Source organism: Hyperolius riggenbachi, chromosome 4 (genome assembly GCF_040937935.1).
Source record: "Hyperolius riggenbachi isolate aHypRig1 chromosome 4, aHypRig1.pri, whole genome shotgun sequence".
NCBI classification, from domain to species: Eukaryota; Metazoa; Chordata; class Amphibia; order Anura; family Hyperoliidae; genus Hyperolius; species Hyperolius riggenbachi.
The window spans coordinates 274,484,763-274,503,171 of record NC_090649.1 but is presented as its reverse complement, the minus strand read 5'-3'; the positions used below and the strand labels follow the sequence as shown (position 1 = coordinate 274,503,171).

At 41.7% G+C, this 18,409-nt stretch overlaps 1 protein-coding gene across 1 annotated transcript in view; it reads left to right on the top strand.

Moving 5' to 3' along the window:
* CDC40 (cell division cycle 40) overlaps positions 1-18,409 on the top strand; it is a 127,678-nt gene that overhangs the window by 68,212 nt on the left and 41,057 nt on the right. The window contains exons 5-10 of the mRNA XM_068231281.1: positions 3,437-3,576; positions 3,658-3,754; positions 4,797-4,936; positions 7,209-7,283; positions 12,676-12,721; positions 15,287-15,388. Of these exons, the coding sequence (XP_068087382.1) occupies positions 3,437-3,576; positions 3,658-3,754; positions 4,797-4,936; positions 7,209-7,283; positions 12,676-12,721; positions 15,287-15,388 (600 nt within the window). The remainder of the gene's footprint in view (positions 1-3,436; positions 3,577-3,657; positions 3,755-4,796; positions 4,937-7,208; positions 7,284-12,675; positions 12,722-15,286; positions 15,389-18,409) is intronic.

The window sequence follows — 18,409 nt, the reverse complement described above, 5'->3', positions numbered from 1 at the left end:
TTGGTAAAATGTAGAAAAGTGGAATAAGAGGAAATGGAGTACAGAGAAAGTCGCAAAGTTTGTCAGAAATGATGCCCACCTCAGAGGCACTTGAAACAATGGCATCTATCTCCTGTTTGATTGAGGCTGTAGGATCACCTGAACGTTTGAGATACACATTGATATCATTAAGCTGTCGCATGACCTCGCGTCTGTAGTCTGTGGCATTCATAATCACAGTGGCCCGCCCTTATCAGCCGGCTTGAACACCAATTGGGTATTGTCAAAGATCAGGTTTCACCTTTGGTGATCCTTGCAATAAGAAACTAATCGGAAGACCTAATGCATTATATACAAAAAGTTTTTATAGACCGTTTCACTCACAAATGTATTATAGCTCTGTCGCTAGTACAGATACTCAGGGAATTGAGAGAATGTTGAATAAAATGGTCTGCTTGATATAACAGTTCTACAGTTTGCCAGAAGTGATTTCACTACAGTTATGAGTGGCTTACCAATGCACAATTGAGTGAAATATTTTCATAAATGACCAATTATATGGGGTCCATTGAGGGAGCAGTGAGGGGAGAGAGTGGGGGGTGTGGGTTGTTGGTTATGTGTTTTGGGGGTGGGGGGTACTTATGGGGAAGATAAGTGATCCGATGTTTCATATATTGCAGTGTGTCTGAACTCATATTGTAATGTTCCTCTGTTATAATATTCTCTCTTACTAATAAAACGCTTGTGAACGAGATGGAGATTTAATTAGAATTTATTCATTCATGTGGAATTTACTCTTGATCATTGTACCTGCTATTGCTTCAGTATTGCTGTTGTAATAATGTTCTGACTGTTTATTAGGTCCAATAAAAACTTTTGAAATTAAAAAAAAAAAATTGTCTGCAATGGAAATAGTACAAAATATTGCAGCACAAAGTGTAACCATGTCATCCATGTATCCACAACAAGGCCCTGAGGGGAGAAAAGCAATGAACGGGGGCGGATCTATGCATTTGACCCTGTCGGCACACTCTCCTGCAGGGTCATATGAAGTATGGTGTTGTGCGGTAATCCTGTGGCAGGCTCCCCTGCTGTGGGATCATCGCACCGCACATGTGTAAAAGCAGCCTCAACTGTGCACTGTTCACTTTCGGCACAGAAAAACAATTCACTGGGAAATTTGTATATCTATTTAAATTGTATGAGTCAACACAGAATATTTACTCCTGACTTCCTATTGGCGTCTATTCACTTGCTGGGGAGCTAGGTGGTGCATCCCTCACTCGTGAGGATGGTAAAAATGGAACCAGAGGGTATGGACATTGGCCAAAACATTGTTCTGATGCTTTTTTTCTGATCTCTTTCTGTTGGATCCAAAGGCTCTGTTGCTAAAAGACATGCACATCATCAATCAGTGGGAAAATACTCAGAATTTAAGATTAATGGAGGAAAGGGTGAACTTCTACCTCTGTCTAAAATTGCAGAGGGTCTGTCACCAGAGGAAATGGAAACTGAACCTTCAGAGGATAAAATAAATAACAGCGAGGGGTCCTCGCTCCTTGTACTGATTCAACATCTCGGCCATCATTACTGGCAACTCCAGGGCTGGAATAAAATTCCACTGGGGGGAGAGTAGTATAGTTTTCACCATCAGGACATAATGCTGATGGCTCTACAAGCACTTGATTAAAGCCACAGGCATGGAGGCAATAGCTAGCTCTTACTAAAGCTTGTGGGCTGCACCAGGCTCTAGATGGGCACATAAATACAGAACAGGATCATTGGGGCCAAGTGGGTGCCAAGGAGCCCACCTGCCACCTTCTTTAACCTCTCTCCTCTCCACTTCAGCTTACTAAAAGTATTGCAAGTACTACCTTGCCTAAGGCCCCATTACATCTTAATACATCACTCAGTGATGGATTAAGATGTAATGGGGCCTTAGGCAAGGCAGTGTTCCCCAACCCTGTCCTCATGGCCCACCAACCGTGCATATTTTGTGCAAATCCACAGAGGTAGTTAGCTCTGCTGAGGGACTAATTACCCCACCTGTGCATGTTTGTGGTTTTCTGCAAAACATGTACTTTTGGTGAGCCTTGAGGACAGGGTTGGGAACTCTGCATCACTGCATAAACTCTGTCATTATTATCCAACTCTCGCCAAGTGTATAGCAGTTTGGCCTAGCAGCTGTTTTGTGGGCATTCCCACTTCTGCAGAGGAAGAATCTGGTTTAAATCTATCCAGCATGTGCAGCAGAAGTAATAAAAGCTCCACCCTAACCAAAATAGTTTTTTTTTTTCTTTCTCTGGAGTTATACTTTAATTATTGTGGTATTTTCGGTGACGATGGTGCATCCTTATTTTATAACCTTTCATGCTGTACAAATGGTGTGCCATTGCTCTATAGTAACACATTTTTTTCAGATTTTCACATGATTAAATGCTGTGAAAGTATCTGTATTGTAGTGCAGATTAAATGTTTGCTTGCTGTGCCCATTTAGGGCCAGTGCACACCAAAAAGCGATGGGGTAATTGCAAACGCTCAGCGCTTTTTGAAGTGATTTTCTAGGCGTTTCTAGGCATATGCCTAGCGATTTTATAATCATGCTTAACGATTTTTAGAGCGTTTTGGTGTAGCTTTTTTTTTTTTTTTTTTTTTTTTTTTTTTGTTACAGTAAGGCTGTAACTGAACATTTAACTGAACTGTAACAAAAACGCTTGGAAAATCGCTCTGATCTAGCGCTTTTCAGAGCGATTTTCCACTTTCCTATACTTTGAGGCTGAATTGCCTCAGAAATCAGCAGAAATGCTGCAGGACTTGCGTTTGGGAGAAAACCACATAACTCTGGTGTGACCCATTCTATTCAATTACATTAGCCGAACGCTTTTCAAAGTGCTGGCGTTTTTTAAAAGTGCTCAGAAGCGTGTGCACCAGAGACGCTGATCTATTGGGTTGATATATGGAGATTGTTAATTTAATTGACATTAAGCAGTTCAAGTGTTATGCAGCATTCTGCATCTTTTCTACACATTGCCCTAAGATATTTTTGGATGTTAATCCTCAGGTGAAATATACTGAAGCCCCATCTACACCATACAATTTTTTTTTTTTGTCCGATTCGTTGATTCGATTCAATCCGACATGTCCGATCGGGATTCTATTCGATTTGACAATGGCAAATTGAATCGAATCCCGATCAGACATGTCGGATTGAATCGAATCAATGAATCGAATTAAATGGATTCGGGTAAAAAATTGTATGGTGTAGATGAGTCTTAAGATCTAATCTGGCCTTTCATCTGCATATCTTTTGTATATTTTCAAACAACTGCACTGCTTGTTTTGGTTAACAAATTTTGCTAACACTGTGCTGGTGCAGATGGTAATTGCTTATTTAGAGCATTTCAGTTGTAAGGTTTTTATTACTGTCACTTTATCAATATACTTTATTTATCTTTAGGCTTAACGGTGTTTGAATCTGGTCAGAAAAAAATTGACAAGAGGAAGAAAGTGAAAGGCAGTGATGCTTCAAACATTGATGGCTTCCTAGGTCCATGGGCAAAATATGTAGATGAGCAAGATGGTGCCAAGCCCTCTGAGGTAAGTCATGCACAGTGTGTAGCATCACAGCTGTAGAATTTATGCAGATTGAGTGAAATGAATTTCCCCTCATATTCATAGGAAGAGCAGAAGGAGCTGGATGAGATAACCGCAAAAAGACAGAAGAGAGGCAAGCAAGAGGAAGACAAACCAGCAGATGAAAAGACCATATTGCATGGTATGTTTACATGCTACTTGTCAAATGTTACTGAAATTGCTTGCTTAAAGTGGAACTCAAGGCAATTTATTAAAGACCATAATTTAATCAGTTACTACTGTAATTATCTCTATAATGTATTAGTGGATTGCAGTAGTCATTAAAAAAGCTTGATTAGCTGGTTTATAAAGCTGTCTACCCCAGTGAAAATAATGCTTTTTTAAAGCTTCCCAAAAACATGAAGTGGTATTGTTAGGTATATGACTGTGTGCTGATCATGGTCATTCATGAGCTACATCTATGCTAAACCTGCATGGGTTGGTTCAGCCCCCATGTACATGCTGTACAGCAGGGAGGTGGAGGGGCACAGGAGAACACTTGCTGGGGGTTAATACTATGCCAATCCATCATGGAGCATCCAACCTGGGCTGAGAGCACGTGCCTGACTCAATACTTTGTTGACCTCTGAAAACCTGTTGTTAGCCTATGGCATAATCGGTATTTCTGAATAGCTCTAGTGATCGAATGTATTATATGTATGGGGCCAATTTGGAGGAGAAGCCAGTTTGACTTCTAGTGTCATTTTAGGACCTTTTAGAGCAGACAAGACGCAGAACATTTATATTGCGCTTTTCTTATGGCGGACTCAAATTGCCAAAGCTGCAGCCACTCCATGGGTTCCTCGCCCAAAGACTCCTTGCTGTTTTACATACTGCCTTAAGCCCGGATTCAAACCCTTGTCAAAGGGCTCCAATCCCACATCAAAGGCAACAACAGCCTTACCAGTATGCTGTCCAGCTGACTGTTTTAGAACACAGTAGTGCCTTGTGGAAGTTTGTACAATCCTATAGAGCGCTTCCAATATTGCAGATGTTTGAACGTTACACTCTCAAGCCACATAGCTGCAATCGCAATGTCTCCAGCTAATGCATTTCCTGTTATCTAACACCACTTGGAAATGATCTGTGCTGTGATTGGACATGTCTCTTTTCAACCTGGATAACTATGTAACTTTTTGTTTTCCATTATCTGGTAAATATTGGTTGTCTGTTTTTTGCTCTAGTTAAAGAAATGTATGACTACCAGGGCAGATCGTATCTTCATGTACCTCAAGATGTGGATGTTAACCTGCGATCTACTGAGCCTCCAGAAAAGTGTTACCTCCCCAAGAGACAGATCCATGCCTGGTCAGGACATACTAAGGTAAAGGTAGCATGGATTGTGACTATTGCTGTGAACTCCAGAACTCATATACTTATTACAGAGTTATTGTTCGTATAATCGCATCAGACACTGTAAAGCAAATAATTGCAAGAAGAAAAATTAGGGTAGGAAAATTCTGCGTAAGCACTCAATGGTGTAAAACGTGTTGGTGTCTTTGGTCTGAGGCAGGCGGCCCTTGATTGACGCAAATGAATGTTTCTGCACATCATCCGGATAGCTATGTGAGTGTATTGGCTTACTCTTCTCTATGGTAGGCACATGTAGTATTATACAAGCACCAAACAAGATACATTTCTGTTAGGGCACTCTTAAGGTGCCCATTAACGCTACTTTTTTTTTTTTTTCACTAAATGCGATCTTCTGATGTAATATGAATGATCAAAACTAATCTGAAGGTAATTATTGATTGGTTTCTTATTGACTGCCTTCATAAACAGCAAATTTTCTATACAATTCGATCATTCAAATCGCATTGAAAGATCGTATTTGGTGAAAAAAATTATACCATTAATTGGCTCCTTTACACTAATGGCCACACATTTTTTTACACTGCTAAAGAGTCCTTATAACTATTTTACTGCATACACCAATGCTTTGACAAGGAAATGTGAGTGTCTGTGAAATAGTTTAAGGTACAAAAATATCTTTGTTTTTTAGTATATATATATTAGACTAACCTAGTAAAAGCACCCATTCTTTTCACCTGCATAATAAGAATCACATACTTTAGCAAAGCTACCTTGAAATTGATCAGAGTTCTGTAGAATGAAGTCTGCTAGTTTGCACATAAAAACTCTTAAAGTGAACCTTAAGCCAGAAAAAAAAAATGTCTTTTACTCACCTGGGGCTTCTACCAGCCCCCTGCAGCAGTCCTGTGCCCTCGCAGCCACTCACTAATCCTCTGGTCCCCTGCTGCCAGCTAATTTCGTTTTTGCCGACAGGCCTGTCAGGACTGGCCATGCGTAGATTTTTCCGCATTCCCGACTGTAATTAGCGCTATTGCGGGCCACAACGCGTACAAAAATACGCGTTGTCACATATCTATGCGTGCGTAATGCGGCAACGCGTATTTTTATACGCGTTGCGGCCCGCAATAGCGCTAATTACAGTCGGGAATGCGGAAACAGCTACGTGTGGCCAGCCCTGACGGGCCTGTCGGCAAAAACGAAGCTAGCTGGCAGCAGGGGACCAGAGGATTAGTGAGTGGCTGCGAGGGCACAGGACTGCTGCAGGGGGCTGATAGAAGCCCCAGGTGAGTAAAAGACATTTTTTTTCCTGGCGGATCGCTGAAAACCAGTCTTATCACCCGAACGATAGTCTGTACACACGCCGGATTTGACGTGCGAACGACGGAACATTCAAACGACGGGTCGTTCGCAAAAATCCGACGTGTTTATGGGCCTTTAGCCATATTATAATCCATTGGGTCCGATTTATCAAAACCAGCGCAAGGAAAAGGCAAAAGTGAAGAAGATACACAGATCAAGATATCTGATTGGTCATTCTGAGGAAAGCCTTGTAAACACTTAACTTATGAAAGACCAATCCCTGACCAATTTTACCACCTCCATGTAGTATGAGCGTTCTACACAATCTGCTCACAGTATTCAATATCCGTTGACCCTCATACTACATGGAGGTGTTAAAATTGGTCAGTGATTGGCCAATCTTAAAGAGACTCTGAAGTCTCCTAAAATTCCACTTTTTATTCAACATTTATCTTCAACACTATCAGCCCTGCTAAAACGCTGCATCCCCACGGCAGAAAGCTGTTGGAAATGCGGGGAGCGCGTCCTCATAGAGGCAATGCTTTGTGCTGTAGCTCTGCCTCCATGCGTGTCAATCCCAGCTGATTGCCGCCTCTCCCCACTCCCCTGTCTTCCTTCACTAAGAGGGGCGGGGAGAGGCGGAGATCCGCGGGGATTGACGTGAAGGGAGGCAGAGCTACAGCGCTAAGCTCTGCCTCCCCGGGCAGCAAAATCCACGACCAAGAAAGTTGTGGATTTTTGCCCCAGCATTTGGGGTTTGTAAACAGCTTTCTGCCGTAGGGATGCTGCGTTTTAGCAGGGCTGATAGTGTTGAAGATAAATGTTGAATAAAAAGGGATTTGAAGAGGCTTCAGTGTCTCTTTAATTGAAAGCCTGTTCCGCCCCGCTAACTATTTTGTTCCTGTTAAAAACACACAGCCACATGCTACATGTTCACAAGTATATACCTTCTGATAAATTCTATCTTTTGTCTTGTTTTTCAGGGTGTCAGTGCCGTGAGGTTATTTCCCCTCTCTGCGCATTTATTGCTGTCGTGTTCCATGGACTGCAAGATTAAGGTTTGCAAGATTAAGGTCATAAATTATAACATTGTATGACCGTCATTAGCATGACGGAGACTTGTTGATTGTTGTGTGTGTGTGCGTTCGCGGTGAGCCAGTGCATTTAGGCGGTTGTGGTGACGCACTAGCTGTGCTCTCCACGCAGGGCCCTTTTTTAGTTTTTGTTTTGGTCTGGTTTTTTGGCTCCTCTGAGCATGCTGGCTATAGGTGTAGTCAGCTTTGGTGCCCATATGTACATATACATTGGGACCTTCCTTTCCCCCCCCCCCCTTTTTTTTCATCTACATTTAATCCTTTTGGTATGACTGACCCTGCGTGGCTAATATATATACATATATATGCACCTGGGCACAGCAATCGCTTTTTTGCAGCGTTAAGTTCGCCGCTGCTCTGCCGCCTGCATTGGCTCCCTCTCTCCACGATCGCACACACTACACCCTTGATGTCATGAGTGGATGGAGAAAGAGGTGTGTCTGTGTGATGTCTTAGATAAGTACTGTTGGAACCAACGTGTTGGCAACCACGCCCCCTTGAGAAAGCCGGAAGCCGGCGAAACGTCGGGGTAGCCGCACGTTTCCTTCATGGGACGCCACTCCGTCCCGATCTCCATCTAGCCAGTGACCACTGGTCCGTCCGAGGGCCACCTGGCCATGCATGCTGCCCGGGTGAGCTGACTGACTACCATCCACACTGCTTGGACTTTTAGTACAGCCGCACTCCCCATATTACAGGAAGCACATGAGGATCACACACATCCGGCTGTCATCAGGAGCTTGTTACACCGCCAGGTTGAGACGAACTGCCAGTCTGCTTACAGTGGGCTTCCATGGATCTGGTGAGCTAAGCCTGGCCTGACACTTATCACGCTGTCTGTTTGCTGCGCTGTGCTGCGCTTTTACAGTGTGAATTATTGCTGATTGGTGCTTGCTATATGTGCTCACGCTGCAGCTGTCTAAGCATCACGGTCTGCTGTGACATTGTGACTGTCCTTACCAGCCTGTGCACTCATGCCAGTTTTTACTTTACTCTGATGACAACAAATTTACAAGAACTTTGATCTCATAAGAACTGATGCTTTCTCTTCAATGCTGACGCTCATTGGATCATTAACTCTAGCTGTAGAGGTATATGCCGGCGTACGTATGTGATTGCATGTGGACTGCCTGGATGGATGAGTTGTGACGGGGTGGCCATCCCATGTGCTTTTAATGTCTTTAGCATTTTCCTCAATAAATTTTGATATGATTATTTGGAATATTATTGTATTGATTAGTGTTTATTGATAGTTCATTGATCTTCCTGGGTAGGTTATGTCCTGCTTTTCCCATGATCACTGCCACTTTATAGATTATTATTTTTGTAAATAAGGACTCCAAGATATTAATACTAAATGATGTATTTTAGTGTATACAGTTGCATTAAATTTGCATGCTGCTCATTGACCATTTGTCCTCAGGCGATAGCTACTTGATGCATGCATTTTTAAGGCAAACTAAATGCAGCTTGGAATCGAGTCACTTAAACATGCCTCTTGCTGAAGTTGATTGGCCAATCCTGAACTGCAAACAAAGTGTATTAAATTTGCATGCAAGTTGGAAATATTAGCATCTCATTAGCCATCTCTGCTCCCAAAGTAGCATCCCTCGGACCTGCTATAGGCAGCATCTCGCATACATAGAGCAAGGCAATAAGCAAAGCTTTAGCCACTATTGTTACACTGCAAATAAAAAAAAGTCTGTTTGAAATCTGTTGGAAATAGTCGATCTGGCAAGTAAATCTGCCATAAAATTGTATTGTGAGTACCTAGCATTAGCCATAGACCCTGAACAAGCATGTCGATCAGGTATTTCTGACTGCATTAGCCACATGATTGTTTCAGGTGTGTGATTCAGACACTACTACAGCCATAGGTGCTTGTCTACTTTCGAGGACCCAGCAAGAAACTTCATTGGAAAATTTAGTTAATGTGGTTGGGTGGACAACACCCTCTAGAAAAGCTAGCTTTCCAATGATTGTATTAAACTACTGTACACTGAGGCAGACCGGGCACTGTCACCATATATGCTTAATTTCCTCTGTGGCCATACAATTGAAATATCTTCGTGTTTTGTAATACAACACATATGCCATACATTGAAAAACAGTGACTTTACCTAGTGTTTTCCGCTCTTATGTTTCCGGCTGCACGTCACCTGGCTTTTACACTAATGCTTCATACACACTTGAGATAAAAGTCTTTGGAAAATGCAAGATCACAGACCAATTTTACCCCCTTCCATGTAGTATGAGAGCCATACTCTACACAGTCTATTCTATGGAGCTGCACTCCCCATCAGATAAAATCTTTGCAAGATGCTGCACACAAAGATGCCTGTACACATTCAAAAGATCATTATCTGCAAAAGATCTGTTCCTGCAAAAAATCCATTCCTGCAAAATGCATTCATAGTCTATGAGATCTGCAGATCCTCATACACACTTGGTTTAACAGACAATCATCTACAGATCATCTGCAGATAAGATCCACCAGGATGGATCTTCATATCTGCAGATGATTGCCAGATATGCAGATGAAGTCTGTTAAACCAAGTGTGTATGAGGATCTGCAGATCTCATAGACTATGAATGCATTTTGCAGGAATTGATTTTTTTGCAGGAACAGATCTTTTGCAGATAATCTTTTGAATGTGTACAGGCATCTTTGTGTGCAGCATCTTGCAAAGATTTTATCTGATGGGGAGTGCAGCTCCATAGAATAGACTGTGTAGAGTATGGCTCTCATACTACATGGAAGGGGGTAAAATTGGTCTGTGATCTTGCATTTTCCAAAGACTTTTATCTCAAGTGTGTATGAAGCATAAGGCTGCCATACAGGTGCAACAGTGGTGCTTAAGCACGGCATCTTTACAGGTGCGATCCGTTTCACCCCTTCCCCCAGCAGATGCACCTGAGTGCTGAGTGTAAACCATTTTCTACAGTGTACTTACAAGTTTGTATTAAACTACACCCCCACTATTCAGCCAATCAGAACGCATTGGTGTTGTAGAGCGTGCTGTGATTGGACAACTGTTGCCTTTGATGTTTCCTGCTGGCTCCCCTAAAGTAGACTAGCGCCCAACCATAATGATTAGCAGGACTGCTAGGCAACTGGTATTGTTTAACCTCCCTGGCGTTCAATTTCCCCAGGATTTCTGTGAAAAAAAGTGATCCAATTAATTTTCATGACTTTTTTTTCCCCCTGTAACTTGCAAAAATGTGTCAAGCAAGGGTCTAGTATACAGTGCAGTAGAGTGTTGATGTGTATGCACATCAATACTGTTCACAGCATGTTTTTTTTATTGATGTGTATAACTGCCAATACCAGGGAGGTTAAAAGGAAATAAATATGGAAGCCTCCATACCCAGTGGGCAGCACGGTGGCGTAGTGGTTAGCTCTCTCGCCTTGCAGCGCTGGGTCCATGGTTCGAATCCCAGCCAGGGCACTATCTGCAAAGAGTTTGTATGTTCTCTCCGTGTCTGCGTGGGTTTCCTCCGGCCACTCCGGTTTCCTCCCTCATTCCAAAAACATACGGATAAGTATGTTAGGCTACCCCTAAAAATTAGCCCTAGACTACAGTACTTACACTACATAATATAGACATATGGCAATGGTAGGGATTAGATTGTGAGCTCCTTTGAGGGACAGTGACAAGATAGATAGATATATATATATATATATATATATATATATATATATATATATATATATATATATAATATTATATACACTGTACAGCGCTGCGTAATATGTCGACGCTATATAAATACATAATAATAATAATAATAATACCCCTCTCGCTTCAGGTGTACTTTCAACTAAGCTCTTAACCAAAGTCATGAAATAATAACAGTTAGTGACAAGATATATATATATATATATATATATATATATATATATATATATATATATATATATATATATATATATATATATATATATATATATATATATATACACATTGTACAGCGCTGCGTAATATGTCGGCGCTATATAAATACTAAATAATAATAATAATAATAATATAATAATAATAACAATAATAATAATCGGTTTCTATTTAGGACAAAGGATTGTGAGTTTTACACAGATTTTATTAGTAGTAGTAATTTATAAAACGCCAACATAATCTGTTCATTATACATATTAGGTATTGTATACCTTAATACTACCTTAATACTAGTACTGGCAAATTGTCCTTCCTTTGTGTAATGGTATGCTCTTAGCCATTAGTCTCAGACAATGAATCATTTTTTCCTTGTAAATTTACAACTTTGCAGAATTTCACCTGTGTCAGACACAGTGTTAAATGTCCACACTTCAGCTGCAGGAGGAAAGCAGGCCATACACTGGCTCGATTCACGGCCGTTTCGACAGCAGATCCGATCCTGGGATCGGATCTGCTGCCAATCGCTTGCGCTAAACGCACCCGCCGATCCGATTCCCTCCCGAAATCGGATCGGACCGTCGATCGCGCCGTGCGGGAAATTACCCTCGATCGCCCGGCGGTAGGAGCGCGTCGCTTGCGGCGTACGATTCGGGCCCGATCCGAGCATGTATACATTACCTGAAGCTGGCTCCGGGGTCCTCTTCTCCTCGCTGCACCGCATTTCCGCATCTCCCAGTGTACGCTTATACTTCCTGTGTCACTCCGGTGACCAGGAAGTTGAAATAGAGGGCGCTCTATTTGAACTTCCTGGTCACGGAGTAACACAGGAAGCGCCGGGATGGAGCAAGAACAGCAGTGCGGTGCAGTGCAGAGAAGACGCCCGGGAGCCAGCCTCAGGTAATGTATACGGGGGGGGGACAGGCGGCAGGAGCAGCTGAACAGATTGTGATCGGTTTCAGGCTGAAATCGATTCACAATCTGTTTGCAGTAAAGGCAGCCATACGATCCCTATCTGATCAGATTCGATCAGATAGGGATCTGTCAGCTGGTCGATCTAATGGCACATCGACCAGTGTATGGCCACCTTTATGGTCTTTTATGTACTGGCTGTGACGACTTTTTTCGTTAGACTATTGCTTCCCTGAAGCAACTTGTATAACCTGATGCCGGCAGCACCTTTTACAGAGGTTGTGGTAAGAGGATGTGGTGAAGAACTGGATTCCCCACCACACCTGGAATTAGTGTATCTGTGCAAGCGGCTACATGTTCTACATGGACATCCTGGAAATGTGATTTCATTGCTAAACCCATTATATTAACAGCTAGTACGCTTTTGTATGGATACCTGTGGTCACATTTGTCATACCTAAATATTCATAAAAAGGAGAAAATTCTGTATACTGACAGTGAATTGTTTTCTCCATGTTTAATTTTTAACTTATTTATTATCTTCTTAATTACAGCTGTGGGAAGTGTACAATGAAAGACGATGTGTACGAACGTTTATAGGTATGTTACATTGCACTTACTAACACGTCTACCAATCCAAAGGGTAATTGGTCATGGTGGTATATTTCATGTCACGTGTGTTTACCATAGCAACATGCGTGTTATCCCAGTAACGTGCTCCCATGGTATTAGCGCTGGTAAAATTGCCTTTTGTGCATCAGGCCCCAAATGTTTTTTTGCATCCAGCAGTATAAAGCCCCAGGGTATAGCAGTATAATTAAATGTAAACGAAAAAAATGTTCTATATAGATTAGTACTACCTTGTTATTTGCTGATTTAGGCCATTGCTGAACCATTTGTGATCTTATCACTCCCGTCGCAGTAACCGGACAGTACACCGTTCAGTGTAACCAGGCTTAAAGGAGTTATCAGGCAAAAAAAAAAAAAAAAGTTTCACTTACCTGGGGCTTCTACCAGCACCATGCAGCCATCCTGTGCCCTTGTAGTCACTCACTGCTGCTCTGGTCCCCCTCCATCAGCTCGGGGTCGGTGAGCCGCATTGCGTACAGTTTTACGCATTCCCACTGGTACAGGAACATTAACACATACATTTTTACGCGTTAGTGGTTCAACGCGTAAAAATGTACGCGTTGAACCCCTAATGCGTAAAAATGTATGAGTTAATGTTCCTGCAGTAGCGGGAATGCGTAAAAATGTACACAATGCAGCCCGCCGACCTCCGAGGTCTGCAAAAACTAAACTGACGGAGGGAGAACGGAGCAGCAGTGAGTGACTACGAGGGCACAGGATGGCTGCATGGGGCTGGTGAAAGCTCCAGGTAAGTGAATTTTTTTTTTTTTTTTTTTGCCTGATAACTCCTTTTAGTCCTATAGCTTCTTATTACATGTAATAGTTTTTCTGAAGTTAAATGCCCTGTACGAGTAACTTTTGATTAAAATGATAGGTCACACTCATTTCATGCATATTGTGTCATTTGCAGTGCACAATGTTGTGTCATTTGCACATAAATCGGTTTTGCATTAATTTTTTACTAGTAAAAAGGCCCGCACGTTAAACGGGCGCTAGGTCACAGCCGCTACCCCCTCCCCCCCCCCCGCAATGCGTGCACATGCGCGTCCTGCTTGCTTGTTCCCCACCACTGTCTGACGTATATGCACACAGGGAACTGCTTGCTTGGCAGTTGGTAAAAGCTGTTATTTCCCACAATGCAATGAGAACCTCTGTGAACCACACAGCAAACTGTCAGATCCGGCCCTGTGTCCTAACTGCCCTGGCTGCGCACATGCTCAGTACAAAAAAGCCAGGGACACACAACCATTCAGTTGATCACGCAGGGACACTTGCATTTTATTGTATAGGATTTGGCTGGTTAGGTTTGCCAAACTGTTTTCCTGTGTGAATATCAACTGCAGTGTGGTTAGACTTGACAGCAGTCTGTCAGCAGTCCAGACTCCTCCCCATCCCATCATCACACTTGAGATCATTGAACTAGTAAGGGACTAGCTCTGATATGGCCCAGCTAGCACCTCTGTGCACACGAAGCTTATTAACTTTGTGGCCAGCACTATTCCACAGTTCTGCAGAGTCTCATCTGTTTTTGCTCAGTGTATAATTAAGTATTTACTATTCACATACCCTACTCAATCTATTTAAAAAATAAGTTTCTACTGGGGCACACTCTAAGCATCCATAAATATGTTTTACCCGGTTTTGTTTAGTTATGTATTGTCAAGCTGTTTGCTCCTTGCAGTTTGAATGCTATGTCATGGCAATCTTGCTAATATCCTTTTTTTTTTTTTTTTTTTTGTCAAGTTTTTCATCTACTGCATTATTGTATTTCTTTGAAAAATGTAAAAAGCCCAATAAAACGTTTGAAAACAAAAAATAAGTTTTTAAATAAAAGAACAATAAGAAATAGTTTCTTCCAATAAGGGGTAGATCGTACTATGCAGCGCAGGCTGCTGAGTTTAGTGGTTTATTGGTTTTGGTGCCTGTTACTACCTTCTGGTTTTGGTTAAGTAGTTTTGCAACACAAGAGCAAGCTAAAGGCGGAACCACTTTTTTTTTTCGTGCTGTTCCCGATAAGTAGCTAAAAATGATTATGGTACCGGATCAGCACAATCTTGGGTTAAAAGCATTTCTTGAGAGAATAAAGATAAAGATGACATGCCACATTCCTGTCACAAGTTAGTTTTAAACTGCTGCAATTTTAGTTAGAATGTATCTGATTTAGTTTGGCGCTGTGCTGGACTGTGAGTTACTTGTCATAGTTCAAGCACATTTAGGGGCTAACATGAAAAACTGTGCAGTTAGTATGTGGCCCATTTCCCTCCCCAGCTCCTGTCTTGCGTATAAAATTTTTTTTGTCATGAATGACATAGAGCTTCTATAGGGTGGCGCTAGGTTGTGCATACTTGTACATGCGTCTGGTGTTAGTTGAAAGCTTTGCCCAGCTGTGTGTGAGGGAAGCCATGTTCAGAGCTTGTACACTGCAATAGATATAGCTGTTTTGGCTAGAAAGACAGAGAAGTGGTAAATTATTTGCATGTATGGTTTTGTGTTTTCTTAACTGGCCTGAGCTCACCCATTCTGCTTTTTCTGCAGGTCACAGTAAAGCGGTTCGTGACATCTGTTTCAACAATGCTGGAACTCAGTTTCTCAGTGCAGCCTATGACCGCTATCTCAAGTTGTGGGACTCTGAAACAGGTACTCTTAACTAAGTAGTTGTATTTTTATTTTTAATCAAAGGCTGAAGATTTTCATGTCGATTTCAGTATCTGGGCTTGTGTCCTTGGCTAAAAAGTGGGAACTGGTTGTCCTGCGGCTTTTTCCACCCAACATTTCCAGCAGGATATTGCACAGTGATTTGTGCTCTATATCCCATTTCCTGAGCATAAGATGCAGAAATTCAGAAAAACATGCAGCATTTTTTAGAATGTTGAGTAAAAGTGCTTGATGATTAATGTGGATGTGTTTTTACATTAGTGTTCATAAGTCAGCTTTGATGTGGTTACAACAGCTGGTGATGTAAGAGAACATCTGCTGCTCAGCAGACTGCAGACACTGTGCCAGGACTGCAGCATCGCTCCCACACAGCCCTTCTCATTGGTCAACTAACACATTCATTTGTTTAAAACGTATACAATATTTTTTTTCTTAATTGGTGTAACACAGCGGAAGGGTTATGTTTACATGATGTAAAGGAAGCAAACTAATAATGTAAACTGTGGCATGTAAACAAGTACAATGGTGCTCTGTAGCAGCCAGTCAGATCCTGTCTTGAAGGAGAGGAGTACCTGTAATGTAAATTATGCTAAACTGATTTTTTTTTTTTCCCCTGAAGAATTAGAGACACAATGGCTGCCTATTGTTTAGTTATTTCCCCCAAATACCAGTAATCTATATAGTGTATATACTGTAGTAGTTCTGTGCATGCCTTTCCCTGTGTCTGACTCTTCACCACTGGATTTTTATGAATTGCCATATCTGTGATCAGAATCCTGTAATCCGATATCAGAACGATTGATCTGATCTGAGCATAGGCTTGAAGGAAAACGGAAACATTCAGATCAATAAGCATATAGCAGTCAGTTATGGGATTCCAAGCAAAAATGGGTAAGAAATGCTCAGAAACACATTTGTGGGAATATTAGAGGGAAGAGGCAGTAGGAGTTGACAGCAGACAAAGCACTCCTATATATGGTGCACACAGACTGCTGGGAATGAGAGCGTGTTCTTAAAGGGAGGCTGTGGCAAAAAATGACACTGTAGTTTCTTTAATGGCAGTTCTGTCATTTTGTCAGCAGTGTTTTGTGTGTAAATTGTCTTCTAGAAAATACAGGATTATGAACATCACGTTAAAGGGACTCCGTAACAAAAATTGCATCCTGTTTTGTATCATCCTACAAGTTCCAAAAGCTATTCTAATGTGTTCTGGCTTACTGCAGCACGTTGTACTATCACCATCTCTGTAATAAATCAACTTATCTCTCTCTTGTCAGACTTGTCAGCCTGTGTCTGGAAGGCTGCCAAGTTCTTCAGTGTTGTGGTTCTGTGATGCATCTCCCCCCTCCAGGCCCCTCTCTGCACACTGCCTGTGTATTATTTAGATTAGGTCAGCTTCTCTCTTCTCTCTTATCTTTTACAAGCTGGATAAATCCTTCTCTGAGCTGTCTGGGCTTTCACATACTGAGGGATTACATACAGGCAGAGCTGTCTGCACTCTGCAGTAAGAAACAGCCTGCCACTTCAGTGGAAGATAGCTGCAGGGGGAAAGAAGCACACAAATGATCTCTTGAGATTCAAAAGGAAGGGTGTATACAGCCTGCTTGTGTATGGATGTATTTTCAATGTGTGGACATACTGTACATCAACCTACTTCCTGTTTTGGTGGCCATTTTGCTTGTTTATAAACAAACTTTTTAAAACTGTTTTTAACCACTTTTAATGCGGCGAGGAGCGGCGAAATTGTGTCAGAGGGTAATAGGAGATGTCCCCTAACGCACTGGTATGTTTACTTTTGTGTGATTTTAACAATACAGATTCTCTTTAAAGAGCACATTCCCAATAGGGTATTCACCTCCTCACAATTTGTCTGTTATAGCTGTTTTCATTCTGTCTCTTGGGCAGAAGCTGTTATATAACTGCACTTTCTCCGGCATGCAGGACTTGGAGCTTGTGTTGCCCTATGTAAGTGCTACTGAATTTGAGAGAAGAAAGTATTTAAAGGGACACTGTGAAATTTGAAAAGATTAAAATAAAAATAAAACAACCCAATAACACAGTGCAATGAGGCATGTAGACATATTTAAAAAAGTGAGCAACGATTCTACCTGTAAGCAGGGCTGTGGAGTCGGAGTTGAGGAGTCTGAGCAATTTTGGATACCTGGAGTCTGAGTTGGTGGTTTCAATAAACTGATGAGTCGGATTTGGATGATTTTTTTAACCAAATCCATAGCGTTTGTAAAAAGTGGACTAAGGAGTTGGAGTCGATTGAGTTGGAGCAATTTTGGGTGCCTGGTGTCGGTGGTTTCACAAACTGAGGAGTCTGATGATTTTTGTACCAACTCCACAGCCCTGCCTGTAAGGCAGTATAAGTAACCAAGTATAAAACCGCTTCTGCCTGAGACACAGAATGGAAGCTGTTAGAACAGACCAAGTGAGGAGGGGAATACCCATCGTGAAGGTTGTAGAAATACTGTTTCTAGCAGAGTTCCACATACAAAACCCTGCTGGCAAAGTCATGTCTTTGCTATTATAGAAATGTTGGCAGGGTTATCACAATATCGTAATTTTTGCGATAGTTCTCCTTTAATAGGCTGCCAAATGATCACCAAGTCTTTGCAGTATCGATTCTAACTTATCAGTGGATAGTCTGGGATGATTTAGGCTGGGAACTTATTTTTGGGCGCAAAATAGTAACTTTGCTTCACCCATTTTGATGCTAGTCATTTAGACCAAAAATATCAATTCGCTAGTGTTTCAAGAAAAGGTTATTATATTATAAAACGTTTTCCAATTGATACAGTTGTTAGTTAACGTGCCCTAAAACGCAGTGCTAGTCTCTCCTGATTTTCATTCCGTTGAAAAATAGCAGTTTAGGATTAAATGCTTTACATTAACCTCTTGAGGACCATGGTGGTAAACCCCCCTAGTGACCAGCCTAATTTTACATTAATTGGCCACTGCAGCTTTAAGGCCAAGCTGCAGGGCTGTATACCTCTGAAC